The following is a 27,577-nucleotide window of genomic DNA, read 5'->3' as shown; positions in this document are numbered from 1 at the left end:
ACCCCCCCCCTTTTTTTTTTTTTTTTTTTTTTTTTTTACACATTGCTGTGGGATAAGATCCCCAAAAGCAGAGATGGTGTTTTGGAAGGGTAACATACTGTATAAAAGGTTTCGGATGGCATGGAACAATGTATTTGAGACCAGTTCTAGCTGCAGGTGTATTAGACATACAGCTCCCTCTTTCTCCTTCCCAAAGTTTCCTCTGCTTTTTTCCTTTCCTGACATTTCATATGCTAATATTATTAATTACTAGTTGCTGTATCAAGAATGCGCTGCCATTATAAACACTTACTCGAAGTTCTAATGAACCATGACGTAAGAATGCTACCATCTCCTGCAAAAAGTGGGATTCCTATCCCCGTGTGACTCCTTATCCGAATGCTTTGCTTCACGTGATGTGAAGGTAGATAAGCTGCACAGAGACTGCCCATGAGACAATCATGTGGGTAGGATATAGGTGGGACCCAACCCCTGCTCTGCTAACCGCTCTGTTAGCAGCATAAAATGCATGAAGCAATGAATTTATCACATTTGCACTGCTCGTGAGGCGTTATTAGAAAATCCTACCAGTGACTACAATATATTTCATGAGCTGAACCTCAAGCAGGTTTCAAGAAGTTCAGAAATACGATGTGTTGCGATATAACATGGCAAAATTACTAGAAAACAAAACAACAAAACACAGTGCCAGATTGCATACCCTATCTCAAATTCCTCTTTTACTCTGATATCACTGCAGGGTATGATTTGATTTAAGGAGGGACAACATGCAGTGGTAGAGATGGTCTTCTTCTAAGAACAGATCTCCCCCTTAAAGGGTGACTTCATTCCAAATAAACCGGCAGGATTTGGATGCCTTTCAGACCCTGACAGATAAGCCACAGGTCTCACTTTCAGAGTCTTTTCATGACCCAGATTCTGCTCCAGCATTTTCTGCTCTACTGCTATACAGAAATTTGTTCAGATACGGGATATCTTACTGAATAAGGACAGATTCAGGCTGCATTTTGTTATCCTCATGGTACATCTCCTGTTGTTCTCGGCTCCAACAAAAGGCAGCAGGCATCTAAAGTGTTAAGCCAGTCACCTCGTTGGCAGGTACAAGGGCATTCTTGATGCAGAACTCAGTGGCACAGGGGCTCTCTCCAAGGGTAACAGATGCTTCAGCTGTGCTGTTTGCAGCTGACTGCAATGCGTAGACACTTAGGACTCAGAATCTTTTGCATATTTAAACAAGAGACAATTTTTCAGTGTCACAAAAAAAAAGAAAAGGGAAAAAAAAAGGTCCTTTAAGCCCAAGCATACACGGTGACTACTCTACACTAAAGATAGTAAGTGCTGGCTGATACGTTCAAGCGTCTCCTCCCAAATTTATTTTGCTAAATAGGTGGAAGCATCAATAAATTGGCATCCTGGAGAAAGAGGTGAGGGTTCTGCTGGGGTATTTATGCACGTCATATTTAATAGGGTCTTTGCATGTTGACTAAGAGAGCCTAATATTATGTATTTGGGCTTGAAAATGCTGGATCCTACTTCATCCGTGACAATGACCACATCATAGTCTCACTGATACCTGGTTCTGAAATCTTCAGCCATCCTAGATTCCCACACATCTTGATGTGTCTTGACGTAGTATGCATCCCAGCAGTATAAGCCAAGTTTTGCCTGTGTCTTTCCCTCAATTGTTTTTAGTAAGCCAAAAAGCCTCAGAAAAGGTTGTTGCTCAGGTTCAGATGAATTTCCCCACATGAATGCTTACCCAGGACCTGAAGTGATCAGAATTTCTCAGTTATTAACTTTAAGAGCCTCATTTTCACCTCCCTACTCATATCCAGAAGTTAATTTCTCTTCTGCTAATGTTTTTCCAGTTACAGAAAGAAAACTCAGTTCCACCATGTATATTATTTTTACTTCTCAGGGAATTCAGGCCCTTATTGCCCATCCTACACCATATATGTGCGATGGAATAAAGACATGCAAAGCACTTCCTCTCTACTTATTCTCGAACTGTAGTATGAAAAAAAAAAAATAGCTCTGAAACCCTTGAAATGGTAACATTTAATTGCAGTAATCTTTTAATTTGGTTCAGGTTGAAGTTAATAGAATGAAGAAGGTTTCATTTTCCATGGAGAAAGGTAGGGTCAGAAATGGGGGCAGCTACTTTCAGACTGCTTTGGTTTTCCTGCTATCAGAAGAAAACATTAACACATGTAAATACTGTATGTCTAATACATACTGAAGAGAAAGAAAGAGAAGGGATTCTTCTGCCATGAGAGCAAATTGCTGTCATACTTAAGGTAAACAAAGATTGAAGGCAAAAGTGGTGAAACATATTTTATATTGTCCCTTATGGGTTATTCTGGGTTACTCCATTATACATTAACTGTCATTTATTTGATCCTCGGGATTACTGTGTTCAGAATTTCTGCATTATACCTTGGACAACAAATATATATATTTCACAATTTCACATATTAAAACAAAACCAAAACAACCAAATAAAAACTACTGCCTCAAAATGCAAACAATTCTGAAAACAGAATTTTCTCTAGGCTAATGGTATTCATACACATCCCTGTCACTTTCCCTTTATTTTTTGTTACATTACATTAAAGAGGATTTCATTCTTCCTCAGTTTTAACAGTGTTATTTTAAATGGCTTCTGCCAGCTTCTGCAGCTTTTTGGTGTTTGTTTTTTCCCAAAGCCATAAACACAGTTGGAAGATTGCCACTTCACATTGCTCAACACCCAACAGCCTCCCTTTGTGAGCAGTGCCAGGCAGTGGGAGCTGACCTCAGGACAAGACGACCTGCCCTTCAAATATTAATTGTCATCCACAAGGTGTTATTCTGGATTTCATTAACAGAGATACAGGAAAAGTTCATGGACGTGAGAGGGAAAAGAAGTTGCATTTCCATCTTTGTGTCCCATAATTAAATATCTGCAGAATTAATGTTGTAACCAATAGGTTACAGCGTGAAAGCCAAAGCAAAATAAACCTTATCATTTCTCATCCCCATCTACTCCTTTAATTCACAGATAAATTCCTAAAATATTAAAATGCAGCTAGTAAACAGTTGGATAAGTAGAACAAATAAGCTCCTGTGGAGAAGGAATTAGTATGACAATGCAAACATGAAGGCATTCATCAGATGAAGGTTTATGTGGGACTTCACACCAGTGTTAGAAAATCAGACGGCACTGTGCCATCCGCATCTGTGCTTTTCCAGAGCACCCAGGGGTGGCCCCCAGATGCTATGACATGTACTGTCCAAGTACATGGATTTTATGGGTGAGAATAAATTAGATACCAGGTCACGTACAAAGAAACGTGAGAGAAAACGCAGAAAAATAGGGATGCTTGATCATCACTTCAGTACAATGATGAAATAATATCATGTTTCACTCAGATATGACTGATGATTTTGTTTATGGCTTGAGCTGTAAAATAGATAGAATATAGAAACCAACATTTTTTTTCAGGTTAGCTGAAGATAGAAATCTCGGAATGTCTGAAAACCAAGTGTCTCACAGAGCTCCTCAACCCTGGACAGATCTCCAGGCAGCTCACCAGCACGTGCTTCTCCATAGTGCAGCACTGAGATTAACCAAACCAGACATATCTCACACATCTGTGTTTGGCACCATTACTCTAATGCTTGAGCATAGCTTAGTATTAAGTGGATTTATCTTTTCCACACCTTTTTGAGACAGGGCAGTGCAGCTGGTCTCGTTTGACGCAGAGAGAACTGAGAAACAAGAACCTGCAGCATTGCTCAAATCGAGCACTAATCTGGGGCAATAAGAACATTTGATCTTCAAGCTCTCATGCCTTAAGTAACTGCTCTAATTGCCAGTGATCCTGAATTGCCAGATACCTGAATTAGCTGTTAGATTTTTAAGAAAAAAAAAAAAAAAGCTGACAAGTTTTGTGAGCAGTAGCACAAGGCTTTAGCCATTGATGGCAAGGAGCAGTGTCTCCTAGATGAGCTCCTGTTGGGATACTCTGCTGTCTAACGAGGCTTGAGCTTATGTTGAAGTTCATTTTTCTGTAGGGAATTAACAAAATCTCTGTCTTTGCCTAAACATTCATATGAAAGTGTTAGAAAATTAATTTGTCTGAGAATGTGGTCCTTCTGTCAAATTTAGTTGAAGGCATTCATAGCATTCAGGATTTAGGGGTAGATAAAGGACCTGGAGGAACAGAAAAATAAATACATATGCGTAGATGTGATCACATTAGTCTGCTTTCCTTAGGGTATCAAAAGCCCTTCAGCATCCTACAGCCCATTCCCACTGATGTTGCCTGCCCGTACAATATTCCTGCTTCTTCCATAGCTGCTCTGTAAATGGAGTGTGCAAGGGAACACCTACAGCTACAGGCAGTTACAGCATGAAGTGTAACTTCATCACTTCTGGTGTCAAAGCTTTTGGACTGAAAATATGCAGTGAGCTTCAGTAGTTATTTTAAATTAGCATGCAGTTTGTTCACCTGGTGTTTCTGCATTAGTTCGGACATAATACACAACATATGATGGCCAAAAAGATTTAGATTTTGCACATCTACATTGCTGGAAGAGATAGTAAAATAGACTAGCTTAGCCTGTAATTGCATGAGAATTTAGTTTCTATTCCAATGCAAAACTGTCATGTATTTTGTTAAGTTTTTAAAAGTAATGGAACATATTATCATAAAACTGGCTAACAGAGATATAATAACTAAAATCAGCTCAGCCAGAGGGCAGTAAGAAAAAAAGAACATTTCAATATTTGTGAGGAAGTAAACACAAATTTATACCCTTGAGCTTCAGCATATCTCTAATCTTATCCAATATGCATTTTGCATTATCAGTTATCTGGCAAGCCCTTAGCAAACAAGAAAGCCAAAAACAGTTTTATGCCAAAATATGTAGCATGCTCAGATGTGTCTATCAGGTAAGAATAATTAAAAAAAATATATCTATGTACTTTCCCTTCCCAAATCTGCAAATACCAGTAGCTCAAATTGTTGAAAAACTGTTTTAGGAGTCTTCAAACAATGAAAGCAACAGCCTTTAGCCTAAATAACTCCTGAATAACACACTTTGGCTGCAGATGCTGAGTCAGAGAGAGATTGTGGGACTGAAAGCATTTGAAAAGAGTAAACAGAAGCTAAAGTGTTTTCTTTTTCTGTCTAAAGCTCTTAGAGAATTAATAAGAATTTTACACTCCAAAAGAAGACTACTGAGCAATGTTTGACAGAAAAGAGCATTGCATAAATGTGTTATCAGGAAGGCTGGGAACAGTAAAAAACTTTATCACTTTGCTATCCTCAGCAGAATTTTTCAGCATAAATGTACGTGAATACAGTATATTGGAACAGTGAGCACAGCCATGGAATACGTACAAAGGTTGGGAAGCCATTAAACCCACCAAATGACACAAATGAAATCTGGCTGAAAGATGTTAAATGAGACTATTTTCCCTCAGAAAACAACATTTTGATTAAGTTTACTGTCTAAACCGTATTGATAACAACAACAAAAAAAAAGGCTGTCATTTTTTCTTTTTAAAAAGGGAGAAGAGTTATTAAGTGCTGCCTTTCCATATTGTCTTATTTGATGACAATATTTATTTAGAAATCTTATTTTGTACAAAAAAAAAGGGAAAAGTGGTTGAAATTGAGATGAAATTCTTTAAACTTTACTAGAAATAATAATTCTATCAAAGTACTACAAAATATTTTTTAAATATTATGAAGTGGGGAAAATATTTTTCCTGTTCTCCCTAAATTTGATCTTCCTTCATTTTTTTTTAAGATCCTGAAGTATTTCATGGTGTGCATTTTTAATTTTTCTTCAGTACAGACACAATGATCCACTGGCATCTGCCTTAACCCATACAAGAACAGACATTCAATACTTGATTTTAAAAATGTGTTCCATGAAAGGTAGTAACCAGCATTTGTGATAAACTTATAAACCACCCTATGAAGATGAGTCCCAGGATATTGATAATGCAAGACAATCAATTGGGCAACAGTGACTTACTTACTGTCATCTATTCATCATCGACATGACATTCATAAAATGTAACATACTGCTCAATAAAGTTGAAGTTTCTAAAATCTAAAGAAACCAAAGTTGAGTCTAAGCTCATTTTTGTGACCCTGCAGTAAGGAGAGCCCTAGAGGGGTTTAGGATGGGTTATACCAGTATCTGGAGGTGTCTGTCCCTGCCACTGAGTATAGAAACATCATTAGTGTATATTAATACAGGTAAATATCTTAATCTAGATATCCAGAATTTAGGTGGTTAAATATTGGCCAAAGTACATTTCCTGACATCAGCTTGGTACACAACTCAGCTCTAATATGGACAGAGAAGTACAGACGCAGGTCGCATTTATTAAGGAAGGTGATGTTCTTTGGTTTAGACAAAATTAACATTGTAAGGCATGGAATAAATATATCACAGAGATCACCATATTTTAGTACAGAAGGGGACCCATATCTCTAAATCCTCACTTCCAAGTGATTTCCGCATGAAAGAAAAAAAAACCAAAATCTGAGAGAAACCCCATTTTCTTTTCAGGATTATGAGCACAAGCTCATGGAGTGAGCTACTCACCCCTCATCCAGAGACACAGAGAGGGGTTTGTTGAGTTGGGTTCTGTGCCCTTGGGGACTACAATGATAGTAACACTTAGGCTTTATGGTTAGCAGTGTTTTTTAATGGGCCTCACAGATTTTGATTAAATAGCCATGTCTCTACTGCTTTGAAAAAGCAGCCCTGGAAGCAGCCTTAAGCACTCGAAGCTGTCTTGCATCTCCTTCCTAACCCTACGGCTATTGCACAGGCAACCTCTGGACAGTTCACCTGGAGAACCTCATGGTGGGTAACCCCGGGGCAAGCACTGATCCTGTGTGACCCCCAGGCAGGCTTACAGCATCACTACTGGATCCTCAGGAAGGCCCCAATTCTTGCCGTAGGATATAGATTCACTCCGAGAAGCGGCAGAGTTTATTTCAAGGATTGGGAGGAAATTATTTATTACAAGCCTGGTGAGAGGCGCAGGAGGGCATATAAAAGACCAAATCCCTAACAGTGCAGTGATGCAAATACAGGTTTTTTTCATATTCTTTTCCACTCTTCCTGCTCTTTTGCTTCCATTTCCCCCCTCCTTTTAATGTAGCATTACTTCTGCGTTGCAGCTATGTCTTCAAGCTGACTCCACAGTAAATCTTCTTCGGCTGCTGACTCAGCAAACCCAAGGAAGAGCAGGCCAGCACACTTGCTAGAGACTTGAATAATATCCCTCCAGGTGCTGGATATTAATAGCTGAGCAATGTGAAAAATCACTGATTCTGATTTCTGGGGTTTTTGGTTGGGGTTTTTTTGTGGTTTTTTTTTTTTACAGGGTCCTTTTCTGAGAGATCTTTTTTTTTATTTCCCAATTTGTTATTTGACTGCTTATCCAATGCTCCTCCAAGCTCATGAATACAAAACCATCAGGGAAAAGACTCATATTAATGTCCTTAAATCAGTGTTGTCATCATATTATTTGCTTGTCACAGAAATTATTACTATTACCAGAGGGCAAAAAAGTGAACACATTTATGTAGTGAAACCATTTTCTGCTTTGTAACCTGCTGCCATGCATTTTTAAGACCTAGATATCTTGCCTGCCTAAATAAGGAAAATTGCATGTAGATATGTGTGTTTGTGCATAGCGAACCACATGTTGGTAGAATATGCATATTTCTAGACTTTCTTTTTTTGGTTGTCATTCTTGTTTTGTGCAAATCAGCTTAATAAGCTTAAAAAATTTTAACCAAGTGTATCTTTCTTCAGCTTCTGCAATAACCATAACTGACACCTGATGTACCCAGTGTGAGATTAGAAGTGCCAGCGTACTAGACAGAGCAACCAACACAACATCGAGGTCTCCCACCAACTTCAGGCATCTTAGATAGGAGTGTCAACATGCTAGGCTTTCTCAGAAAAATGCAGGAACTTATAGATATCCCAGGTGGAGGTATCACCCTGAGATATCTATCACTGTCACTCTCTGTAAGCACCTATCGCACATAACTGAGAGGTGAAGGATCATCAGGAACCTAGGATCCTAGTTTTTAGGGAAGGTGCTTGAAGTTCGTTGGTATCAAGGGCACTCTCACTGTTTTGCAACACCGATTTTCTCAGATGCTTTTTGTGATACACCTTACCAGAAATTCTGAACCTTCTCTTTGAGACTACCTTACCCATTATCATATATCCTGAGACTTTTTTTTCTTTTTTAAACAAGGCATAGGCTTTTACGAGGTTGTTATATTCTGCTGATTGCCCACAGCACCATCACCTTAAAAAGGAAGCAGTATTATATTATAGCAGCAGTAACATCTTGGCTAGCTGAGTTTTTCTCCTCTGGAGAACATTCCCAGCAGTTCCCTAGCTATATTTGTACACACTTGTATTTGCATTACATAAGTAACAGGGAAGTCCCATTTAACTGTGCATTATGTTAGAGACGGTTGCAATCCTACAGACGACTTCTCTAATAGGATTATGAGATGTTACAAATCATAAGGCAGATAAATTCAAGAAAAGCTGTCTCATTAAGTCCTGCATGGAAAAAATAGGTTGCTTAAAGAGCAGGGACCAACACAACCACCTATGTTTGTGCCTGAGGAAGCTCACATTTGGGCTGCAGCAGAAAATGGATGCTCTAGCAAACATAGCAGGATTGGAGAGAAACTAGTAGAATAGTGTGCCTGTATAGAGTGTCTGTCACTCATCTATAAAAAATGACAGAGACTGAAATGTAGATGATCCTATTTGAACATAGCCTGGCACTGGAAGTGATAGCTACAGAAGAATGATGGAGGATACAGAAAGCTCTCTGCTCTGTAGGCTATACACACCCTTAGAAGACTGAGAAACATTACCCCCTTCAGTAAACAGGGTCTGAGCAAAGAGGTCTAGTTTCTCTCCTCACCTCTTAATGAATTGCTTAAACATAATCAGACTGAGGTTTCATTCTCTGATCTGTGAGATACTGTCTGCACATCCAAATATGTATTTGCCCATCTGACCGACGGTCATAAAGCGATCACACTTCAATGTTGGTGTACAAGAGTCATAACTTGCACCTTTCTTTTTCATCTCTCTTTTTTTTTTTTTTTTATTTTAAAGGAAGTCAGTGAACATATGTTTTCCAGTTAATGAAATACTATGAAGAATATCTTATCATTTAAAACATTTACGCTTACCAATATTAAAAATGCATCCACAAGACATTCCAAGTATTAGCTGAAGAAATACATCCATTTGAATTATTACAGACTGTTAGAACACCTGCATTGCAGTTACATTTAAAATTCAGTTCATATACTAAGCCAAGTTTGTGAGTCATGAATTTCATTGTTTCTCAAGTACATTTGGAACCAGACAAAGGAACGATGGTTTAGGACCCTATCTCCTCAATAATGTTATGATGACTTTTGCTAATATTTCCAATAAAAAACCAAGCCCACTGCTATCATAGATTAATGGAATGAGAAATCAAAATGGCAGTGAAAGTGAATTCAGGAGCAAAAGCTAGGTAGGATGAAGAAAACTGATGTGCAAATGAAAAGGTGTTCAGACAAAACAGAGAAATGAATGACAGTGAGTGAAAAGAAGCAGGCTAGCTAACAAAAAAAGGATTAAAAACAGCTAAAATAGCAACATAGATATTTAAAGCTAGGAAAGCATTTAAAATGGGGACAAAAATAAAGCTTAATAATTCCTCTAAAAAGCCTAGCAGGTATCATGTTTCTAGATCCTGTCTTCAGTCCCAAGTGATTAATAAGAAGGTGGAATACCTTTGTGATAGGCAAATACAGAATAGCCTGTTAAACACATGAAAAAATCTAACCACACCAGTCTCTGACAATTAGAATTGGCTTAACATGCCCATTTCTAATTATTTATTAGCATATTATTTTCTTGTTGTCTGGTGTGAGTCCTTACTTGAGGCCACCTAGAACTTTCCGTTAATACACTCTGTCCTCTTTTTTACCTTTTCTCAACCTGTTTATGAATGCGGACATTAGTCCGAGCACTTTGGTGTTCTGTGGGTAGAATCGGTCTGGCTATTACCGAAGCCAAAATCTGCACATCCAAGCAGGTGCACAGATTCAGGAGCTAATGCAGCCATGCTGACTGCGAGGGATGGAGACATGTGCCACAAAATGGGGATCAATCCCAACTGCTGCAAACAGGAGCTCTCCTTGAGAGTAACGGGAGACTTCTTGAACACTACCAGATATGTTTAGAGAAAAGCAATGTTAAAATTTTTTCCAGAACTTCTTGGAGGCTAGGATGACATTCAAATTTACTCCACATTTTTTAAAAGTCACATCCACTCCCTCGGTAGAAAATCTGAGAATCTGCATGACAGAAAAGTACCAATTTGAGGACATCAGCACAGCACATTAGAGGTGGTTTGAAGAGAAAGTGTGTGTTCCAGTGGAGAGAAAACATGCTACCACAAGTGTTGCAAAGGAGTCCCAGCAAGGGAAGAACCATAAATAACATTACATCATTCCTGAACCTCAGTCTGTGAAAAGAAGCTTAGAGATGTAATAAGGAATGAATCTATACGCAAATTATGGTACAATGGCTGCCATAAGCATAAGTCTCTTCGCTGACCAACAAAGTGTGTGTGCAAATACACAAGTTCATGTGCATAAAATCATTAACTTTAGTACCTGGGTTCCTGCAAGAGACTGTAATAAAACCTTGCAGTGATACACAAGGTGATAAACATTGCAGAAACAGCATATATAAAAGCATATTTGTTCCTATTAGCTCTGGTTTGCTTCATAGTATTTCATTAGAGAGCTGTTCTTTCCAAAAGCTGGAGCTGATCACTAATTATCCAGCTCAGCGATCACAGTTATGTCCTGAAATGTTAGGAATTGGAAACTTGCTGTCCTTCTACATTTGCCAGGAAGGTCATCCATCTGAAAGCTCAAGAGATATGTTCAGTCACATTTATTTCCCTTAATTAAAAATTGTTCACCTCTAAATAAGAAGACACCTTTTGGCTGTCTCAAGCTGAAACCAAAAATCTTGAAACGTTGAAGATCACTGGTCATTTAGAAAAATGTCCTTTGCCTTTCCATTCATATGACCATTTAATTAATTTTGTTCCAGGCTGAAAAAAATGCTTGCCTACCCGGGAATTCAGCAGCTCTACCAATCTACTTTCAGCCGGTGTAGGATGCCAACACTTAGAGATGAGGAACCATTGAGGCTGTCCTAGGCTTAGCTGTAAGATGGGAGCTCCTAAGAGACTGAGACATGACAGTTGTCATTTCTGGGTCTCAAACCAGAAGCAACAGGGTGTGTTTATGTAACCTAACGTATGTCCAAAAAACCAACATCTGAATTTGAGCTAACCTCCTTTTATAGTCAAGAAGGTGGGAATCTCATACTAACACATAAGCACCTAAAACAGGTTAAATGTTGGGGTTTTTTTCCCCTCCCCATTAGCTTAGAGGAAGTCTAGTATAATTATTTGAGAGATACAATATAAAAATTAAACATGCTCACTTTGTTAATAATACTTTCTACCTGACCAAGAAAGCTAGGCAATAGTCAGAGAAGTCATGTGCTAGAAAGAAATTCAAAGACCAGATATTTGTATGGCAAGGTGCTATACCATTTGGATGAATGGAAGTATACTACCAGTTCCAATCCTATTCTACAGAATATAGCTGAATAATGCTACATTTCAGTTATGCAGTTAATTCAAGTGGTCTCTAAATAAGACCTAAGAGGAAAGAATGTGTATTTTTGTGTGCCAAGATAAAGACCTGTATGCTGTCCGTTATGCATCGTAAAAGACAGGTCACACAATCAATACAGACGAGCAAGAAACTCTGTACAAACTGCTAAAAGATACTCTGGTTACATCATACCATATTAAATAGTTCTTATTTAAAAATGAAAACAAAATATATGTCAAGAATGCTTTAAAATACCTAGGTATTAAAATGCAGTAACATGAGAATATCTGTATATTAAGCAATTTTAAAGCATTTGCATGGAAGTTATAGAAGGCTATTAATGAGAATGGGATAGAGGATTGAAATACTGGTGCTATTTGTCACAGTATCCCTCTGTGCAATGCTTCTTGAGAAGTGATGAAAAGCACAGCTATGAACAATGGTCTAGCAAAGAACTGAGTTGAAATGCAAGATAAGTTTATTGTAGGGGTTGTATATTGTTCATGGCAGTTACAAAATGAAAAAGCGTGCTTGATTCAGTGATCTTATGGCTGTTACGTGACGCTAGATACAGCCACAACGCATAGGGGGACAATGGGCAGGAATAGAGTTACAATCCCCAGACATGTTAAAAACGAGCGATTCATGGGACAGCATGTTACTTAGTAAGTAAAGACTTGTGGTGAAAATAAATCCCTGTAATCTTCATAAAGAGTTGAAGGTCTTCAGAAAAGTGGTGAAAGAGTTTGAGTGCTTGTATCTTTAGAGGCTGAATTGTATGGTTTCTTAAAATTGGCCCTCTGAAAATGGAGGCATCCAAAAGCACTGGCTGAAACATTTCAAGGCTTAGGTTTCACAGGGCTGATGGGAATCTCTAATTTTATCACCCCCGTCTGGAAAAAATAATCTTAAACCGATGAATTTGAAACAGGAGCCCCACTATTTTTTTTTTTTTAATTATTATTACTTCATTTTATTTTCTCTTTAATCTCAGATCCAAACAGTGAACAAATCCTCTCAAGGAATTGACTTGCCCTTCTACAGGATGAGCAGTGATCACAGTTCTACTGCACCCACAAAGGAGGTTTGAAAAGTCTTAACAGAACCTATGGGGCCACACAGAAAAACCCAGAATCAGCGTGAGCAACAGATCCTTCACTCTTCGCAAGTGCTGGCCTTGAGAACATGTATTTATATAAGTACAATAAGTAAATAAAAACATCTTTCCTTACCATGGGAAGCAATATGAGAGTAAAGAAGCAGATCTTCCGATTGATGGCCATCTTATCTCTTAATTTTGAACTTTAGTCAAGTTTTGCTTGTTAATGCTATTATTAGGGCTGAAGCACACAATGTCTGCAGATCTTTTTGTTAAGGTCTTCAAATCAAGGCTCAGATCTCTGCAATGAAAGAGGAAAATTATTTTAAATATGAAAAACATTAAGAGAATGAAAAATAAAAGGACAGAAAACAGAGAACGCAACACTTGAACTATGAGTTGTACATATTAGAGATCAACCATACTTGTGTGGATTGCAGCTCTTATAGATGGCCTTGGATACTTAATTTAAAGCCAAAGGATATGTCTGTATTATCAGTAACTTGTATCATAGAAACTACCGAAACAGGTTCTGTAGCTGCAAAGACCTAAATTGTACCAAAAGAAAAGGTAGAATAGATTATTTTGAACGAGAAAAAGGACCTGTCTGCTTCATTTCTGAAGTCATGATTTGACCTTCATGATTTTCAGCAGTGTCTCAAAAGCACGACTGTCTGGGGGCTTTTTAGGAGACTATATGACATGATGATTTACTCCCAGAGATCACTTGTCCAGATAACAAAATCCGTTACCAGAGCTGTTAATAATCTGATAGCTTTCCGAGAACTCGGCAATAGAGGTGCAAAGGAATGAAGTGTACTGTCAGCCTAAAGGTTCAGCCATGACATAAGAAAGCACTGGCTTTATGGACAACAGTGGCACGTATATCTGTGACTTCCTTTGCTTGGTCTCTACCAAGGAGTTAGACAGGTGGTGAGGATGTCAACAGAATTGCATACCTGACATTAGCTCCATCCTAGCACCTCCTGCCGTAACCCACTGTTTAAAAATTCCCACTCGCTCCAAATCATGATGATTCCTCAAACAGTTTTTCATTCAAGAGAACTTCTCTGTCTCAATCTCTGGCTGGATCCAACCCTCATTACCTTTTAAAACACATTCCTGCCTCAGATTTTGATACCTTGGTGACACAGAGGTCTCATTTGATGCCGTACCTACAGTCAGTTTTTTAGTATGGAGATATACTTTCATATTCGTTAGTTTTATTTCCCCAGTTGTCCCTCACCTGAGATGAATCACCTTGTATTGGGTTTGTGTGGCAAGGTTTTGGTAGCGGGGGTGGGGGTATAGGGGTGGCTTCTATGAGAAGCTGCTAGAAGCTTCCCCCATGTCCCACAGAGCCGATGCCAGCTGGTTCCAAGACGGACCCACCGCTGACCAAAGCCGAGCCCGTCAGTGACGGTGGTAGTGTCTCTGGGATAATATACGCAAGAAGGGGAAAAAACACCTTCACAACAGAAACTGCAGCCAGAGAGAGGAGTGAGAACATGTGAGAGCACCAGCCCTGCAGCCCCCCAGGTCAGTGCAGAAGGAGGGGAGGAGATGCTCCAGGCGCCGGAGCAGAGATTCCCCTGCAGCCCATGGGGAAGACCATGGTAAGGCAGGCTGTCCTCCTGCAGCCCAGGGAGGTCCACAGGGGAGCAGATCTCCACCTGCAGCCGTGGAGGACCCCCCGCCGGAGCAGGGGGATGCCTGAAGGAGTCTGTGACCCCATGGGAAGCCCACGCTGGAGCAGGCTCCTGGCAGGACCTGTGGCCCCGTGGAGAGAGGAGCCCACGCTGGAGCAGGTTTTCTGGCAGGACTTGTGACCCCATGGGGGACCCACGCTGGAGCAGTCTGTGCCTGAAGGACTGCAGCCCTGGGGAGGGACCCACACTGGAGCAGGGGACGAGTGAGGAGTCCTGCCCCTGAGGAGGAAGGAGCGGCAGAGACAACGTGTGATGAACTGACCCCAACCCCCATTCCCCATCCCCCTGTGCTGCTGGAGGGGAGGAGGTGGAGAATTCAGAAGTAGAGTTGAGCCCAGGAAGAAGGGAGGGGTGGGGGGAAGGTGTTGTTTTTTTAATTTGTCATTATGCTACTTTGATTTGATTGGTAATAAATTAAATTAATTTCCCGAAGTCAAATCTGTTTTGCCTGTGATGGTAATTGTTGAATGATCTGTCCTTCTCTCAACCCACAAACCTTTCATTGTATTTTCTCTTCCCTGGCCGGCTGAGGAAGGGGAATGATAGAGTGGCTTGGTGGGCACCTGGCATCCAACCAAGGTTAACCGCTACACCTCTTCAGTGTATCGCAACCCCATAGACCTAATTCCTCCAAGATAAGCTCTGCCAGATGTCCTTTGCAATATCTACAGTATTTTAGGTGCAACCTCTCTGCTTAGGATGGTATGAGATCTTAGCCCCATGGGCATGAGCTGTGCTACACCAGTTTGTCTCAGAGCCAGAGAACTGCCTCTCATCTGTTTCATTTCCAAGTGTAAATGAAGCCTTTGAATGCCGAGGCCCCTTTTAAAATCTTCTTGTCTGATGTTGGTTTCCTACATGCCACCACCTATCACCTCCATGGGCACAAACACAACTGACATACATCTTCACAACCGGAGAAATGTTTAAACAGATAAGTAAATGTTTGAGAGAAGAGAAGAAAAGAAAGGGATAATAGATAATAATAAATCAGGTATACAGGACACATAAATAATTAGAGAAAGAATAAAGCAAGGGTATATTGGAAAAACATTTAAAATATCAGAGGGAATGTGAGGAAATATAATAAAGGAGAAAAGACTGAAAAGAAAACAGACCAAAGACAGAAAGTAAATAAAAGAATTACAAAAGCAAATGTAAAAGAACTTTTATGATCGGGGCAGTCAATTTTTATACTGACTGCAACATACTGCCAAGACATCAGCATTTAGAAATGAGAGAGTCTTTCAATTAAAAAATAAAAAAGGAAAATTAAGCATGCTCTAAATTTTTGTCTTTTCTATCCCGACCCTGACTAAATGGAGAACAATGACTCATAAAATACCCTCTAAACTGATCTGCTCTCTTCCATCCTTACTTGATCAGTCACTCTTGCTCTGCTCTGGTACTAAATTTAATTACTTAACTGTATTTCTGATGGTTTATCAAATAATGAGGGACTGATAAGATCTCAGCTGAGGAGGACAGCAAACATATGTGGTGACATTGAGCAGTGAGTTGGAACAAGAAAGTCATTCCATTAACAGAAGCAACAGAAAACCAGACAGGTGCATTAGCAGACATTGGATTTGAAATTATTTCTTGGTCATTTGGACTCCTGTGTGCAGCGCAGTCCAGGAAGCCCAGAGAGTGGTGTGGAAATTGAATTCTATCCTTGGATTCTGACACTGTAGTACATCAGAAATAAGATTTAAATACAATGGAAGGGTGGGAGATGCCTGACTAAACGGATGCACAGATACCCTGTGGGAAAGGGGTAACCTTTAGAATACACTCTTTCCAATATTTAAAGTCCCAGTTTTACTTTAACCTGGCATTCACTGGGTTTGACAAGTGGAGAATGGATGTTTTCTGTTTTATCTTAGTTTCAAAGCAACTTCTAAAGAGGCAACAAGCACATCTGCAAACCATTTCATTGCCTTTCACATTTTGCAGAGAAAGTAAAAGAAGCGTCTTCATTTTTGCCTTCAAGGTAGTCATGGAAACCTGTATCAAAAACTAGGCTGAGGCCTTCATGTCGTCCACAGAGACTCAAGTGTTTATTAGGTAATAACAACTACCAGTTCTGTGAACTTATGCCCCAGACCTGCAGCAGAACCTGTGTATATTGGCTAGCAGCTCCTAGCATGTATGGTACACATAGGTGCAGAGTCCACTTATTACCAATAAAAGGCTAGTTATCTCACAAACAGGTACTATCAGCTATGTTTTGCTAGAAAAATGAACTTTTTAAAAATATGGGCAATGTTTATAAAGCATTTCCATTTCCATTCAGTACTGGGAAAAGAAATAAATATATGAATATAGGATTTGGAAGGGAAGCTTGAATTATCATATTATCTTCTGATGTCACTGGTAGCCAAATCCTGTAACTTCATTAGTAAATTAGAGACACTGGTGCTTCATGTTATTGTTTTATCTGTATCTGCTACTGTCACTAAAATTAGTGAAGCCAGAATAGCCAATAGCATGGGGGTTGCACCTTTCAATTATGCATGTACAATTCCCCAATATAAAAAACAAAGCAGTTATGTCTGGTGAAACAGAAGGGCTGTTGAAGTGTCTGAGAATCTGAAAATCTGTTGATTGTTACTAAAATGGAATGGGCTTCAATTATTTCAAGCATGGCTGAAATACAGGAAGAAAATAAAAAAAAAGACTTGTTTTTGGTCAGCTAATGACTTAAGAAAGCAATTCACCACCTATAATGGTGGATTTATTTGTCTGCTGTAGACACTCCCAGTGCCACAGCAGATTCTTTGTGTTACTTAGTGGCAAATCATGGGTACTTCAAGGGCAGGCTGGAAAAGCTCTGGCAAAACAAGTTCTGCTGCAAGGGCCCATTTCTTTCCCCTGTCTAAAAAGGGACTGTGGAGTGCTTAGCTCATACGTGGACTATGTTACAGAAGCCTAAAGGATGGTGAGAAGAATTGCACGGTGAAAAGCCCTTAAGTGCCCAGTGCACAGTATGTCGTAACCAACAAAGACAGGTAGTGAGTCCTTTCCAAGTAGGATGTGCCTACTCCCAAGGAGGCATAAAAGAATCACTGCTTAAAAGAATCAAACCTCACCATGTCAAGTAATGGGCGGAATTGTCATACAACACCTCAGACAGAGTGTACCCATCTAAGATGATGAATGAAGGAGGTTTTTTTAGTTACTTCATAAGGCAGTTATGAGCTGTTATTGAGATCTCACCCAAAAGATGGAAACAACCTGATCTGCTAGGCTCCTTGTTATGGTCCTCTGGGACATGTGCCAGTGGTTTGAAAGGAAAGCAATAAATTTCAAAGCTGACCCACAATGGCTTAGACCAGTGATGACCAAATGTGAGTTCATTACTCAAGTAATCTTAATTCAGTGTCTTGTGAGGGCTGCCCACCACATCCTTCTCCTGCACCATGGTCGAGCTACTACCCAAGTGTGGAAATCTGAAAGCTGCTGACAACATGCAGGATCGATTGAGCTTTTGCAGACTGAATACTCTACATTGCAGCAAAGTCACCCACTTCATGCACAGTTATCGCAGTACTTCCTAGCAACGTGAAGAATATTTCCCTATGCAGAATAAACATGGGTGGACAATGATGGGGTGCAAAAGAAAGAAGATGCTGAAGAAAATACTCCAACCGTCATCAGTCAGTCTGGCTCACAGACCGTTCCCTTGGCATTTCCAAGTTCTCCCCAGGGAAGGGAACTCCACAGCTGTTTATGGCACAAAGTTTGCTAGATGGACATCTTTGGCTAATATCTGAACAGGTAATTATGTAATTGATTATCTATCTCCTTTAGAGTCTCAATACAAGGTGTGAAATCCAGTGCATTTTATTATTTCCCTCCTAAAACTTCCTAAATGTAGTATGCCAGCTTAATAATTTATATTAAAGGGCACAGTGAATCCTTCTCATGTCAACAGAGACACTTGCTAGCAAGAAATAAGCAGAGTTGGGGAAGCGATACTTCAGTGACCTAGGACGTGTCACCTAATTTTAGAAATCTAGAAGATGCATACTCACATATGAGCTCATTGTCAAGTCTCTTTTTATGTAGTCAACAGAAAGAAGTAGACATGTGAAGAAAGCAATTTGTCTGACCTATTTTAACTGTCTACTTTAAACTTCTAATGCTCTCTCGTGAGTGTAAAGGAATTCTTAACAGCTAGCTCATATGTTGACGTTTACATTGTGGATATCGAAATTTGGCCAGAATAACCCTGCATCCAGTCTCTTCTGAAGTATACAGATCAGCAATATGAAACCCAAAATAGCAAAGTTTGACCTACCACAAAGGCTTGAGAAGGAGTTAGACTCTTTAGGGTGTCAATAAGTTGATGCTGAAATATTTAAGCTAACAGAAAAACTAAAAGAAAATTTAACTGAATACCAGACAGCAAGAGCTCTAAAGTTTCCCATAGAAGTAGTCTGTAAAGAGCAATCCTATTAAGGCTAACAAACAGAACAACATCATGGCCTTTTTACAGTATTTAATATGCCACTTATTATTTCTGGAGTTTAAATATTTTGGGTTCTTTTCATTTACTTGCATTAGTCTTTTTAAATTCACTGATACTAAAGTATCTGCACGGATCACAGCAGCTGAGAATCTGGCTCTATCTTTCTTTTAAAAACCAAGAAGACATTTATTCACTTTGTGTGCTTAACTGGAAAAGTCCTTAGTGTCCTTGTTTCCACTCACCATGTCTGTTGTTAATGACAAAACAGGATTTGAAGGGTAATTACATCAGGAGGTCTAAGAGGTAGATTTTCAGACAGGATTTACTGCTACAAGGTACAAGTCGGCCCTTTTCAGCGGTACATGAATGTCCTGAGGGCCTCAGGCAGAAAAGCCACACCTTTGCCTGAAAGAGATGGCAACCAGCAACCTGGATTTCGTCAAAGGATTGTCCAAAAGTGTGGTGGGTTGACCCTGGCTGGAGGCCAGGTGCCCACCAAAGACACTCTATCACTCCCCCCCTCAGCTGGACAGGGGAGAGAAAATATAACGAAAGGCTCCTGGATTGAGATAAGGACAGGGAGAGATCGCTCACCAATTACTGTCACGGGCAAAACAGACTCGACTTGGGGAAAATTAATTTAATTTATTACCAAACAAATCAGAGAAGGATAATGAGAAATAAAACCAAATATTAAAACCACCTTCCCCCACTCCTGATTTTCTCCACCTCCTCCCCCAGCAGCACAGGGGAACAGGGAATGGGGGTTGGGGTCAGTTCATCACATGTTGTCTCTGCCGCTCCTTCCTCCTCAGGGGGAGGACTCCTCACTCTTCCCCTGCTCCACTGTGGGTTCTTCCCCTGGGCTGCAGTCCTTCAGGCACAGACTGCTCCAGCACAGGCTTTCCCATGGAGTCATGGCCATCTTGGGGGGCATCCCCTTACTCCAGCGTGGGGTCCTCCCCGGGCTGCAGGTGGAGATCTGCTCCCCCGTGGACCTCCCTGGGCTGCAGGAGGACAGCCTGCCTCACCGTGGTCTTCATCACGGGCTGCAGGGGAATCTCTGCTCCGGTGCCTGGAGCATCTCCTCCCCTCCTTCTGCACTGACCTGGGGGTCTGCAGGGCTGTTTCACCTGCAGGGCTGTTTCTCTCACATGTTCTCACTCCTCTCGCTGGCTGCAGTTGCACAGCTTTTTTTTTTCCCTTCTTAAATCTGTTCTCCCAGAGGCACTACCACCATCGCTGACAGGCTCAGCCTTGGCCAGCAGTGGATCCATCTTGGAGCTGGCTGGTATTGACTCTATCAGACATAGGGGAAGCTTCTAGCATCTTCTCATAGAAGCCACCCCTGTAGCCCCCCCACTACCAAAACCTTGCCATACAAGCCCAATACAAGAAGGAAGGATGCAGTCCGTAGGACATCCAGCCTTTGTTCTAACACATGAACTGATGTGGGGGTCATGTGCTGCAAAACGTCCACTAATGACAGATGTAATCAGGTAGTCTTTTCTAATATCCAGTGTTTTCACCATTCAGGAAAATTGTTGCTTTTGACTTCAGGCAATAAAATTTTTAAAAGGAGCTGATACAGGGCTAGTAGTAATTTTGCATGGAAATAGTTGAAAGAAATATATTCAACTTGCTGACTGGCTTAGGCATTTCAGTGTTAAAGAATAACCAAGTATGTCAGCAATACTCAGTCCTTTTCCCGTCTGGAGGAATAGTTTTTTTGTTGTTTCCTTTTTTTCATTGCATAGCATGCAGAAAACACCTATGAATTTTACTATAATTCCCTTTTTTAAAAATGAGAATAGAGGTGTGATTACAAAAACAAGAAATGGTGAATTGCAGATGGTGTGACTCCTATATGCAAATGAGAGTCCAGGTGTTTGAATATTTCTGCATGAAGTAGGATTATCAGTTTCGCTGACTTCCCTGAGGACTTGTGTAGGAAAGAAATCAGAGCAATGTGGTTTTGCAAGAAGAGTAACTGATAAGGGGGATTCACAGAATTGGGCAATGGCAAGGACCTCTGGAGATTGTCTAGTCCAACTCCCCTGCTCAAAGCAAGGTTAGTTAGAGCAGGTAACTTAGGCTATTGAAAACCCATTTCCAATCAGGTTCTGAATATCTCCAGATCTTGAGACTCCACAACTTCCTTGCACAACCTGTTCTAGTACTTGATCATTCTAACAATAAGAGTGTTTTCTTATCTTGAAGTTGAATTTCCTATATATCAGTTTGTGCCTTTTCCCTCTTGTCCTGTTGCTGGTCACCACTGAGAAGACCCTGGCTCCATGTCCTTTACACTCTCCCATCAGATATTTCTACCCATTGGTAAGTTCCCCCCACATCTTCCATTCTCTAAGCTAAACAGCCCCAGCTCTTTCAGTGTCTCCTTGTAATTCCTTAATCATCTTTGTGGCTCTTCGCGGGGCTCACTGCAGTGTGTTCATGTCTCTCTCGTACTCTGCAGCCCAGTGCTGGACCCAGCACCCCAGATGTGTCTCACCAGGGCTGAGACATGCAGCCAACGCTTTCCCTCATGCAGCGGATGATGCTTTTGGCCACCTCATGTCCACCAGGATCCTTAGGTCCTTCTCTGCAAAACTGCTTTCCAGCCAGCTAATCCCCAGCCTGCCCTTGCGCATAGGATTATTCCTCTCCAGGTGCAGGGCTTTGCATTTCTCTTTCTTGAACTTCATGCGGTTCCTCTCTGCCTATTTCTCCAGCCTGTCTAGTTCCCTCTGAATAACAGAACAACCAACCACTTGGTCTATCAACCACTCCTCCCAGATCCTGAACGTGCACTCTGCCCCATCATCCTGGTCATTAAAGAAACCATTAAACAGCACTGGTCACATCCAAATGTTAGACCTTTATAGTTCAGCCCAGCCTACCCAGGCTCTCTTTACAGTCAATGGAGGTAAGTATCCTCAGGGAGCAATTTTTATACCCTAATGTTAGATGCCTGATTTTGGACAAAGTGAGTCACTGCTTTGAAAGAGTCTATTTTTTTTTTTCCTCTACTTAGGCTGATGAGGACAAACAAAGAAAATTCCATCTCCAAAGTTTAAGACACCAAAGCACTAATGGTAAGCACAACAGAGCACTGACTTCCATCTATGTCATGGCCTTTTCTTACTTTCAGTACTATCTTCATTCCTTTTATTAACACAGCCTAATAACTTCTGTGTATGTTTTACTTCAGCTGGCACTGATTGTAATTTTGGTGGAGTGTTTTTTTCTTTTCCTTTGAGTGGTTTCAATTAAATTGAAATTCCCTGAAGATGTAAGAGTATTTTAATTTGTCCTTGCAAAGTACACTCCTTATCATTTCTGTATAACCTGACAGCTCTTGTATTTCCTAGCCCTCTAGCTTTGCAGAATTTTCCTAACATTTCAAAAATTTCTCTCAAAACTATTCTAGAACAGATTTTAAAAAGTGTTGTACAGCCAATTCAAGAAGGATATACCAAGTCACAGTTTCTGAAGATCTGATTCATTTCTTGTTCATCTGCAAATTTGGATAATATATTGTTCACTTTCAGACCTTACATGAGATTAGGGTAGCATAGCTTGTTGTGGCACTCGCTATTACTTTTAAGAAAGAATCGTAAACTCCTGCTGCTTTGTTTTCTCTTTTTTTAGGGGTCAGACACAAGATAAATTTTTTACAGCTTACAAACTTACTATGTTGCAGCTGATACGCAGTAAGTATATATGTCCCTCTTGGTTCACATCAAATTCACAGACGTACAATTTAGTTTTGGGTTAGTTTTGTCAGTAAGCTTAAGTTTCATTGCGCTGCATTCACCATAGGAAAAGAGAACACACGAGAAGTTACCTTAGGCCAGCATATGTGTGGAAACCTATTAAATTAACGTAAATCAGTCATGTTTGAGCCACTCAGCTCTTCTGAGCTCAGCTGATGCCTGCTTTCCTTCAAGGTAGAATCTTTCTTCAGTAAGGACATTATAAAAAAATTTTTGAAAATCCAAATCCACTATATCCCATCCATTCATATGTGTGATCATAAAGCACAACCTTTCTTGAGTTTTGAAAGTTTATGCACTTCTGGGACATAGTATATAAAACTAACCAACACTTGATTTTTCAAGCAAACTCCAGTTAAAATGCCTTGCTTTTATAAGTAATAAAAATTTTCACGACATAACAGTTCTTCTCCTTCATATTATGCTTCTTCACCCATACAGGTATGATAAAACACTGAAGGTTACTGACATCTAAAGGATTGTTCTGGTTTTCTGAGTATTTTGACATTATAATGACTTTGGAAGGCTGTTTGTTGGAACTGTTGCTTCAGGCTCTCTGAAAATTCAGATGGGCATGAGTGGATCATTCATCTACAGGTCAAGATTTTCTAGCTTATCTTTGCAACTACAGCAGCTACAGACATATGATAGCAGAGACTATGGAATACAGTTCATAACTCCCTGTGCACAGGATTGCTATTCTTGGCAGATTTCCCATATAACATCACCCATAAAATTCATCCAGCAATTCTTGCCTTGATTAGCATTATTTTTCCTATTGTATTATCTATCAGATTTATTGTGCCCTTATGTTGTTAACGTCCCCACAGACTTGGTGAAACAGCGTGACTTCTTTAACTAAAGACCATGGATACTCAGTTGCAGGGAAATATTTATAAACTACCACGCATTTAAGAAGCATTAGTAGGCAAAGTAAAAAATGATATGAGAAGTTTTTATCTTCACAGGCAGGTCAATTACCCTTTTGAAGCATCTGTGATGTATGTGCTACTTCATAGCTAATATGCAACTAATATGGGATCATAAAGGTAACTACGTGCTGCTCCATTCCAGCAGAGCTTTAAGTGCTGCTTGGCAAGGTCCTTCAAAATCATTACTCCACAACCAGTAAAATGTGTTCTCTACCTGCCATATCCAAGTTTTACAAGAGCTATTGATTAATTTGCTTTCCTTGACTGCTGGTCTGCATTTCCTGCCCTGGCTATAGCTGTAACTATTGTTTACATAGGAGCTTGTAAGGACGCTGTTACCTATGCATTGCCATCGCTCTCTGCTCTGAACCAGTCTGGCTTGATATATCTCTGCTCAACAGCATCACTGTTGAGCAGACATCTGTCACAGCCGGAGGAAAGGGTAAGAGCAGAAAAATACAGCTCTGGACCAGAGCACTTTATTCCCATTGTATCTGAAGATCGTCTCAAGTGCAGTACTTGTACAGTACCTTCAAACCAACTCCTTAACTGAAAAATAATATATTTAGTGGAGTGTGATGACTCTTAACACCGTTAATTAGCTCTGTTGATGTGCTGAACTGATTATCTTGAGATAAAGCTGTCATTATGAAGCTATTGTTGCTCCCCAGACCCTAGGTGCTGCATGCTCAGCTGTGAGGAAATACCAGGGGTATCTTTGAGAAGGCATTCCACTATTTAGTACCGGCACTCTCCAGAGGAGTGGCCCTACAGCTGGTGGTGGCCCATGGGCAAGATGCAGTCTCTGAACTCCAGCAAGAGCACATCAACCTCATATTGTCTCTGGAAAACAAGTTGTGCTGGTTTTGGCTGGGATAGAGTTAATTTTCTTCATAGTAGCTAGTATGGGGCTGTGGTTTGGATTTGTGTTGGAAACAGTGTCGATAACACAGGGATGTTTTCGTTCCTGCTGAGCAGTGCTTACCCAGAGCCAAGGGCTGTTCTGCTTCTCCCCCCACCCCACCAGCGAGCAGGCTGGGGGGGCACAAGGAGTTGGGGGGGGACACAGCCGGGACAGCTGACCCCGACTGACCCAAGGGATATCCCACACCATGGGACGTCATGCTCAGCAGATAAAGCTGGGGGAAGAAGAAGGAAGGGGGGATACTGGGAGTGATGACGTTTGTCTTCCCCAGTCCCCGTTCAGCGTGCTGGAGCCCTGCTGTCCTGGAGATGGCTGAACTCCTGCCTGCCCGTGGGGAGTGGGGAATGGATTCCTTGGTTTGCTTTGCTTGCATGCGCAGCTTTTACTTTACCTATTAAACTGTCTTTATCTCAACCCATGAGTTTTCTCCCTTTTACTCTTCTGATTCTCTCCCCCATCCCACTGTGGGGGGAGTGAGTGAGTGGCTGCATGGTGCTTAGTTGCCAGCTGGGGTTAAACTACAACACAAGTCTACCCTTCTCATCTCAAAGCAGAACTAAAGTAATAAAATATGCAATGAAAAGGAGTAATCTGTTGCTTTGGAAGGTGGTAAATACAATGAGCAATTGCCTGATGCCCAATTAATGAATATGTGACATTCATGTGCAATAAAGTCTGATATAACCTTGGCATTGACAGAAGGATGCTTGGAAGCTTGGAGAAATTGCCAAGATGTTCAGATAGGATGACCAAATGATCTTTCTTTGCTTTATTTGTACAATTCCTTGTTATTTTCCAATGCAAATGGCCAAGCCTTTCTAACAGCATGTACTTCACTGAGCACTTCAACTTGGCAGTCTATGGTGATGACCCAGATGAACAACCATTGGCTTCCTCCACACTTCTAAACACCAACATACAAAGCATTCATGGGCCAAAGTTCAGCCCATCTTGATGAAAAAAAGAACAGATATAATATGTTTCCTGTCTCCTTGCTTGGTAGGAAAAGCATTCCCCTACTTTTGTGATTCCTCAAATGTGTATTGTTCAGTTCTCAGGGAAATGTATCTCAGAACAGGTCTGGAAACACAACCCTGTCTTTTCTGTCCTTAGGGATATGGAAATACTTTTTTTTTTTTGGACAGTTTCATTCATACACTAAAAGATAAAGTTAAGCCACTGCATAAGCACTAGCAAGTCACATAATTCCTGTTTTGCCCCCCACATCTCCTACTGTCCTCCTTTTCTATTGTACCTCAAACAGCCTAAGTTCGCTCAGCTGTATCCCATGTTGTGGTTAATGAACTCATTACATTCGGACAGTATTAGGACCTTCCACAGCACGTGTTCTTGCAACACCAGGGATGATATTCATGTCACAAATTTGGCTGTCTAAAAGTGAAACATCTATATCCAAGCTAGTTTCCCTCAGGTCCCTTCATAGCAAACAGAAGATGAGCAGCACATGGGTTTGCTTTGCTCTGCGACTATGTGCTACTCATCTTGGCAAACAGAGAGCTAATAAAGCAGAAAACTGGTCTGATTAGCTTAGAAGAGTCTGTGTTGAGTAGGGACAGCCCTGAGCATAGCAGAAGTATAAACAAAGGAGGAAGAAAAGCAATTGAAATTAAAGTCAGTGTTGGGACAAGAATACATTAAGCTGGGAATTACAAGAAAGCTTCAGACCGTCAGCAGAAACAGGCCCTGGAAGCACTTTCCAGAAAGAGGAGGATAGTCAAAACAGCTTAGAATTTAAAGAGGACTCTTTATAATGTGAATATTTTGTAAACTGCTTTCTCTGACCTGTGGATTATTGCAGTGCTAATAGACATAGATTCCCAATCACATGGCCTCCGACTCAGAGCTGGCTCCCGTCCAGCCACCTTAAAGCACGGAGTGAACTCGTGTCTCAGGAGAAAACAGCAATGAGAAAACTGCAACGTGTTCTTGGCCTTTCCTGCTCCTAGTTATCTAGGGACAGTGAAGGTTGCAGAGCTTTTCTTGGTAGTGGGTGATGAGGGTGATTGTAGCTTAGACACATGGACAGACAGGAGGAGTTCAAGCCTCAGTAGAAAAGTTCCCACTCACAAAAGGCGGTCCAAGTCTCCTTCCTTTGGTCTGACATAGAAAGTAATGAGTCTAGAGAAAATGCTATGGGATTCTTCTTTTTCTTCTGTTTCAGCAGGTGACAAGGACACATCAGATCACACAATGATGAGAATGTTGCAGGTAATCCCAACACTTTCATCCCATTTTCTTAGCTTGTCTCTAGATAGTTTCCCTTTTGAAAAAGCTGGAATTCCTAATAACTTGGGTAGCATTGCAAAATTATTCCACACTATAAAACTGATTTCCCAAGCCATGGTTCAGAGCACTTATGATGTCTTAGTGGAGGTCACACTTCAGAGTGTCCAGTGCCTTAAAAAGGTGTGAATACACATGACTTACAGCAGTGAAGATTCTTATGGGGATTACTTTTTAAAAACTAAAACCTGGATAACGTAAATATTCAGCTTAATTCAACACACCACTGCTTCACTATTATTCTGAATAAAGCAGCACTACCGCTCCTAGAAAAAAGGTAAATATAAAAGAATGGAAGTGGTGCATTCCCATGTAATCATCTTCTCAGCCTGTGATTAAAACTGATTATTTCTATATTCATCTTCCTGACCTGCTCATGGATTTCTATATGAAAATTCTAGAAGATAAGTTGACCCTGTAGTGTCCTATAAAGTGGCAGAATATGGCCCTAAGTGAATACCTGGGAAGATCTGAACAATGCAGGTTCAAAAGAGTTTAATATAAACATACATACAAACATAAACATACAGGTACATGCAAAATTTGTTGGCTGAGATATGACATGTTCTCTTCTTTTATTAATTCAAGAGGTGTCAAAAAAC

The 27,577-nt window shown here is 40.5% G+C and overlaps 1 protein-coding gene across 1 annotated transcript in view; it reads right to left on the bottom strand.

Annotated features, from left to right (window-relative positions):
• Positions 1-13,039, bottom strand: part of ADCYAP1R1 (adenylate cyclase activating polypeptide 1 (pituitary) receptor type I) — a 106,043-nt gene extending 93,004 nt beyond the window's left edge. Inside the window, exon 1 of the mRNA XM_010561278.1 lies at positions 12,989-13,039. Within this exon, the coding sequence (XP_010559580.1) occupies positions 12,989-13,039 (51 nt within the window). The remainder of the gene's footprint in view (positions 1-12,988) is intronic.
• Between the last annotated feature and the right edge of the window lie 14,538 nt (positions 13,040-27,577).

Source organism: Haliaeetus leucocephalus, unplaced genomic scaffold (genome assembly GCF_000737465.1).
Source record: "Haliaeetus leucocephalus isolate CR32 unplaced genomic scaffold, Haliaeetus_leucocephalus-4.0 Scaffold0, whole genome shotgun sequence".
NCBI lineage: Eukaryota > Metazoa > Chordata > Aves > Accipitriformes > Accipitridae > Haliaeetus > Haliaeetus leucocephalus.
Note: the sequence above shows the minus strand (reverse complement) of the source record. Positions and strands in the feature narration are given on the sequence as shown.